General features: G+C 33.8%; 2 protein-coding genes across 3 annotated transcripts; one reads left to right on the forward strand and one right to left on the reverse strand.

Moving 5' to 3' along the window:
• Nucleotides 1-65: 65 nt before the first annotated feature.
• Nucleotides 66-3,086, forward strand: LOC105422218 (uncharacterized). The gene is made up of 2 exons (XM_011631518.2): nucleotides 66-1,380; nucleotides 1,556-3,086. The coding sequence occupies exons 1-2, from the start codon at nucleotides 1,300-1,302 to the stop codon at nucleotides 2,693-2,695; spliced, it is 1,221 nt and encodes a 406-aa protein (XP_011629820.2). The 5' UTR covers nucleotides 66-1,299; the 3' UTR covers nucleotides 2,696-3,086.
• Nucleotides 2,678-7,062, reverse strand: LOC105422217 (uncharacterized). 2 transcript variants are annotated; one of them, XM_089080955.1, is made up of 7 exons: nucleotides 4,971-7,062; nucleotides 4,664-4,887; nucleotides 4,400-4,509; nucleotides 4,041-4,141; nucleotides 3,282-3,526; nucleotides 3,032-3,197; nucleotides 2,678-2,901 (listed from the first exon to the last, which is right to left on the reverse strand). In XM_089080955.1, the coding sequence occupies exons 2-7, from the start codon at nucleotides 4,665-4,667 to the stop codon at nucleotides 2,820-2,822; spliced, it is 708 nt and encodes a 235-aa protein (XP_088937081.1). In that variant the 5' UTR covers nucleotides 4,668-4,887; nucleotides 4,971-7,062; the 3' UTR covers nucleotides 2,678-2,819. The 2 variants fall into 2 exon arrangements, with proteins under 2 accessions (XP_088937081.1, XP_088937090.1); XM_089080964.1 differs by lacking the exon at nucleotides 2,678-2,901 and having other exon boundaries at nucleotides 3,028-3,197; nucleotides 3,282-3,580.
• Between the last annotated feature and the right edge of the window lie 120 nt (nucleotides 7,063-7,182).

Consider the following 7,182-nt stretch of genomic DNA (forward strand, 5'->3'; position numbering starts at 1 on the left):
AAGATTTATAATTTTTTGTATTATAATTGATATTTAAATATTTATATTAAAACTGCATATTTTAGAAATATGTTAATCTTCAATTATTTTTTGCTACGCGTTTTATAAATAAAATAAATGTAACGTTAGTAACAGTTGATAAATCAGAAAACAAATTTGATGCACGTCGTTCAATAATTTTTACATGGTTAACAATTGCCAATAAAATCATTAATGATTTTTCCTGGAGCTCTGACAAAGTTTTGTATTTAATATATTTTAAAAACGATATTGTTAATTTGTTTTAAAAACGATAGCACAATTTTAATTCTAGAGATAGATGATAGTTATCTATTTCAGTTATTATTTATTTCTTATCAAAGCAGAAGGGATTTTATATTTTACAAAACTGTTCGGTCGATTGTAAATGTTATTCCATTGCAAAAATATTAACATTTTGTATATCTTATAAGAATTTTTATTATACATTTTCTTAAATTGATAAAATGGCTATGAATCGACAAGAGTCTTCGATATATATAAATGCATTTCTCATAGGACGTGTCGTAACATATCTTATCGGAACATTGATCCACATTTGAAGACCTCTATAACGCATTCGAGTCGTAACATATGTGTCTGTCTGTTAATTTACGAGAAAGTATCTATATCATTTTTCATGCTCCACTTAATTCTATTTTATTTTCTTTCAAAAAAAAAAAGAAAATATCTCAGGATTTGGACGTAATATTCTGATTGATAACAGATTTAGTTTGACATAAACCAATATACAGGAATTTTTAATTATAGAAAATGTCTGTTCTATTTTTATCATTAATTATTTCAACGGATATTTTTATGAACGACTAAATTAGTTTAATTTGTTGCAAATGTTATTTGGTATCGATACAGATTCAATTTGAAATAAGTATGTCATAAAATAAAATTACAAAAATGTATTGACGTTCATCGCGATGCCTTTCACGCGGACTGATTGCTTTATTTCTTGTCGATTCCGATTCGCAACGCGAGTATATCGTGTACGCGTCTACTCGCAGAGGGAACAATAGCTGATAAAAATAGAATGCGTTGAGTGTGGCAGGTAGATTGTCAGGAAAGGTAAAGAGAGAGAGAGAGAGAGAGATAGAAGATGGATGGAGGGAGAGGACAACTTCGGACTCATCCTCGAGTTACTTTCACTTGAACTTCTTGTATCGCCTCGTAGTGATCTTCTAGACGGTGGGAGCGAAGTTGTTATTGCTTTCCGCGTAATTCGAACCCGCATATAATCTTTTAATAATTTTAAATTTTAATTAAGAAATGGCATTTTACTGGATTCTACAATCTTATCTTCTACGATGTGCACTATTCATCGTTATTGTCCGCACCGAAGAAGTTTTCGTAAGTAGTAAGAGCAAATGTTAGATCGGATTTGTTGTGATGATTTTGATGACATCAAAAACGACGAAATGCCTATATAATTTATACAACATATTAAATTATCTGAATTCTGTACAAATATGAATGAAGCTGTCTTGAAGCTGTATGATTCAATCACGATTGTTCGCCCACGCAGAATACCACGCCGTCGACGATCAAAACGAACTTTTCCTGTCTCAATCGACCTATGGGATTTTATGCTGACGTCGAAGCGAATTGCAAAATATATCATACATGCGACGATCACGGGAACAAATTCACTTATCGATGTCCCGAGGAGACGGCTTTTCGTCAAGACGCCCTGATATGCGATCACGCTCATCTCGTCGACTGCCAGGCGACTGTTTACCCGACTCAATTTCCAAACGAAAGCGTCGACAAGGAAATTACGTATACAGCGTCCCCGTCAAGGTCCCCAATCGACTCGCTCGACGATCATCGATTATCGTTTTCGCGTTCCTTCCAAGTGATCAAACGGCCGGACAAATCCGTGCCTGACAAACCGCAATCCGGCTTCGTCTTTAGCGCGAGTCTATTCTTAAGGGATCAGGATCCGGTGCAAAATCAGGCTAGGCAGATCGGCGACACCTGTACGATATGCAACGGTGATTCGAAGAACCGCGCGACGGTTCCCACCGCTCAAACGCTGACCAAACAATTCGATTCCTGGAACTCACGTAACGATAAATCCACCGCGCCAAGACTGTCCTTATCGTCGTCGTCGTCGTCGTCGTCGTCGGGGACTCGCGACAGGAGTGCCGTGTATCTTAATCGATCATTCGAGCCGCCCTCGAATTCCGCGCCTGTGAAAACGATAGCTTCGGAAGAAAACCAGCATCCACCTCCTCTGCGCGAGAAGTCTCCCCCATTGAATTACAACAGTGATGACCTCCATCCGTACTCGGAGACCTTAAGGTCGATTCAAGCTAGCGCTCGTATGACCTATCTAAAATCCACCACGGAAATTCCCGTGCACGCTTTGACACTTTCCCTGAAACCGCTGGTACCGAACGAGCTGGAGTACGATCCTTATTATCCGAAACAGCCGACGTCCACCGAGGCGTATTACACGCCCAGCAATCGCAATAAGTTTGATACAAATCGATTTTCCAGCTCGAGCCAGATACCGACGGTAATCACGCATCCCAATCTTCCCTTCGAAATCCCGTCTGTACTGCCCGATTTGAATACTCTGGAGGATTTGGTTGATCGCCGAAAGTTCTTCTACATTCCGCGCACAAACGCGAACTACAACGAGCCATTATTAAATATTTAATAACGGTCATATTTGTAATGTTACATGTTAAAAAGAATGTTAAGGTATCTTTTGTCTTTTGCGAAATAAAGGTACGTATCTTCACTTCTTATTCCTATTGGTGTGTACTAATTGCGAAAGTGTTTTAATAAACGTTGAAGATGGAACTCGAGGGCTTTAGAAGAATTCTTGTACTTGATGCGGATGGTACGCGCTTTGTTACTATGCTGAAAAAAGGCGTAGATTAATGTTATGTAAATATATGTAACGATTTTAGTTTTATATAGAAAAGTAGTAGTAATAATAATAATAATAATAATAATAATAATATGATCGTTCATGTTTTATACGTATTACCTGTCTGTCGGGTTTTGATGCCAATATTCAATAAATGGTGCTAATAATTTTGTAGCGACTTGTTGAATGTTCTTTGTCGAACCTTGAAATATCTCGGTTAATGAAGCTATTATTCCATGTTCATTGTGATATTTTGCTTGTAAATATTGAATCGTTGTCGTAAGTCCTAAAAGTAACTATGTATAGTATTTCGTAGGAATAATATGCTGAATGAAAAATCAACTATACTGCTCTAAATTAAATTTCTCACCGGAGTGTGTAATGTTGATTGGCAACAATAATTGTTGCAAATCCCTCCTTTTATCCGATAAGCAGCGACATTTTTCTGTAAGACGTCGAATATATTCATTTTCTTGTTCAAAGAATTGAATACTTTCACGCAATTCCTCAATTTGCACTTGTAATTGCACAGTTTCCTCTTTCCAATGTTTGATACTTAAATCTCTTTTTAACTTCTGCATTTTTGTTTTTCTGACTTGTATGTCATTATGCATCCTGGAACGTACCACTTCTTTTGAATCTAAATAAAAACCTAATTCTTCGAGTTTACTGAAAAATACACGGAATGCATATTACTTTATCGCAATTATTTGTTTTAAAAGAGGTACTTTTAACTATGAATAATTTTTCTTTATACATCTTTAAACTATGTATAATTATGTAATTCACTTTATATAATACGTAATTTTTTAAACACTATATTTTGCAATGTAAATATTTATAATAACAAATATATTCAAAATCGTAAAATTTTTATAAATTTTTGCTAGAGATACATATACTTATAAATTCGATAAAATTATTCTTTAATACTATATAAAGATGTAGAAAAATATATTTACGAATCATCTCTCGTAACTATTGTTATAAATAAACATAAAAATAATTTTTATCTGCGTTATTAAAATTTAATTTTTATCAGAGTTACAGTTTATTTAAAAAAAAACTCATGCAATGTTTTCATTTAATTTAAGATTGAGAAAATAAAAATTATACGTTTATATTGTACCTTTTAATAAGTTTATCTTTTAATGTAGACAATGATTTATTAATAGAAACTTCGCTTTCGGTTTCATCTCTCACAAGCAATCCACACGCGCATGGACAAAGCTGAAAACAACATAGTACAATTAATTACATTTGTAAAATAAAAATAAAAAAAAAATAAAATATTTTTAGATAAATATTAAGATAGATAATATATTGAAAAACTGCTATTAATATTAATATTAATATTAATATATTCTATTTAAAAAAAAATATTAAATCAAAGATTTTAAATCGGAAATATTTGTTCTTTGTCATTGAAAAGTTATTCTCGAACAATCTTCTTTATATTAATAATAATTCATCGTAAATTTGAATTACTTGAGCAAGTGTTGATGCATCTTGAGTGGATGAAGTTTTAGGCGATATATATGCCTTTCTCGAACTTTGTTGTTTTGATGATCCATTGATGTTATGTTCGTATTTACTAGCTATTTTACATAAATAGTGAATAAGTAAATACTACTTATTTTTTCATTTTTTAAATAACACTTTTCTATTGGTCAATCAGTTTTTGTAAAGTTCAAAAGCAATAGCACGTCCTTACATAAAGAAAATAAAATCTATTTTGTTTTTTTTACTCACTCATATATCCCAGCGATTGATTTGCTTTGTCATATTTTTGTTGAGATTCGTCTTGATGTGTTTGCCATTTAGATCTGTCGGAAGAAATTCCGAGTGATATGAACAATAACTTCGATCTTACTTCACTCTCACTTGGTTGGATATTTGGGAAAATTTTCTTTTGTCCCTTTGTTGGTACATCAACGCTCTTACTTTCTTTGGGAAGAGTATAATCACAGACACGTCTAGAGATAATAAAATTATCACAATTTTACTCGGTAGACAAAGAAACTTCATAATCATTATTTTTCTTTCTTTATCGTATTGCCTTAATTCTTCCGAGGAACCTTTCAGATGAAGCGCAACGCCACAGAGTGCACAAATCGAGGAGGAAGTCGCGATTAATCCAGATCCAGGACTACGTGGCTAATGAAACTTACTTAGTGTTCAATTACTTCCGACCATTCTTTACTTTACCAATCACGCAGCAGAAATAAATTCAGGGATAAAAGTTTCATTACTTGATTACTCCTCTCGTATTGTCTTGACTCGAGATAGCGCACAGAAGAATCTGTATTTCTCTTCCGTCGGTCCTCTATATTGATTGCGATTAATTGTGCCAATTTTAACGCAGCTTCCTTGATTGCTTGCAATAAATCATGGAGCGTCGTGATCTGTTAGTAGTTTTTTATTTCCCTCTAATGTGGACTCAAGTAAAGTAATTATGGGCACGCACATACGTATCCGCACGCACGTACATGTACATTAGAGAGTTCAATAGATTGAACAGCGCATTGAAATTATTTTTTTAATTGTAAAATTACATTGCGATAAAAAATAAAAAATGCATGCTTTCTATCAGATCCAACATGAATTTGTAATATTTTTGTCATCTCTTTAACAGCAATAATTATTAAACAAACAAAGTTTAATTGATTATAGAATTATCATCTCAAATATATGTAAAAAGGCGTACAAAATTATTTTAAACAATTAAAGTTAAAAAAAATTTATTAAGAAAAATCTATTAAGATATTTTTTTATTGTAATATCGAGTATTCGCGCATATGCAAGAGAATGTTACCTACTTGCTGATCATCGCTATCAGGTATGGGAGAATGATAAGGTCTTCCAAATTTCTTGCAAAAGCGATACGCAGGACAAATGGGTTGTGAATGCGTGTCTGACGCTAAATCCCGACTCATCAGCATGATACCTTGTTTCGTTGGAATCGCGATGGTAAAAGGCTGATGTTTCGCAACATCTTTCGCATCGTCTATCGTTCCCATTGCAATTTAATTAAGAAAGAAAGAAAGAAATAAAAAAATTTGGATTTAATCTGGAGTAATAGAGGCGCGATGGCAACACATATGATCCCGATAATATTGTGCCATTTTTCATTTCATATCGCCATGTCACTTTTCATTTCATTATTTCATATCACCATGTCACTTTTGATGCCGATTCCGATTTTCGGATTTCAATTCTGGCATCAATGCAACTTGAAGCTTGACGATTCTCTCTTTTTGATGTTAATGGAAAGTTTCACGACGTTTGTAGTTATGTTCGTCTAGTAACCTAATTTTAACTTGTCAAAATTTTTTGTGGATGATGGCCGATTTCTCGAGAACGTCAATAGCTACAAATATCAATGCGGACGGTCCTGCAGATAAAACCGATGTTAATGAAGTGAGTTATTGGAAGCAAATGCTGAAAGCCTATGAGAGAAGGAACGCTTCGTTGGAAAGAAGGCACAGCGTACTCGCCGAGAGAGTTCGTTTTATGGAATGCACATTACCATCCTTGCTGATGGGCGCCGCAGCATCTGCCGCCTACGGCAAACGAGGGGCTCATGATAAACAGGCGAAAGCCCCCGAGAACACATCTAAATCTACTTAGGAAACATAGCTACAGAGTGCACACAAGCAACAAGTAAATAGCACTCAGATAGCCAAGTCTGTCGAAGATTTTGCAAAGTAGATTTTGCAAAATCTTTACTGAAACTTTTTATCGGCAGAATATCAGGAGAAACGTAATAGGATTTGCTAACAAAATATATAATGGTAGAAGAAGAATATATTAAAAACAAATAAAATTTTCTTATAAAACGCGGAGGCTATATAGAAGTATACGCATAAAAAGTACAATTTACGTGTATGCATGTAATATGCTGCATGCATATTACAATAATGGCACAGGAAAAATTTCACATTATTTCTATTTGGTCTTTGTAACGTTTGTTCATATTCTATTATTATTCCAAAGATACAATCTTGATATTCATGACACATCCTGCATATAAGTATTCACTTATACGCTCATCTATATATTTGAATAGTTTCTTCTATAAAAATAAAAGCAAAATTTTGAACTTAGTAGTCCTTTAATAGTGCAATTTAGTAATAGAAGAAGTGAGGAACAGATGGACAATTTTTTTCGAGATTACGTTTTTTTATACATATGAGGAATAAAGTCAATTCTCTCTCTCTCTCTCTCTCTCTCTCTCTCTCTCTCTCTCTCCCTCTCTTTCTCTCTCTCTA

The sequence above is a fragment of the Pogonomyrmex barbatus genome, unplaced genomic scaffold (assembly GCF_055798465.1).
Source record: "Pogonomyrmex barbatus isolate J1 unplaced genomic scaffold, ASM5579846v1 scaffold1, whole genome shotgun sequence".
NCBI lineage: Eukaryota > Metazoa > Arthropoda > Insecta > Hymenoptera > Formicidae > Pogonomyrmex > Pogonomyrmex barbatus.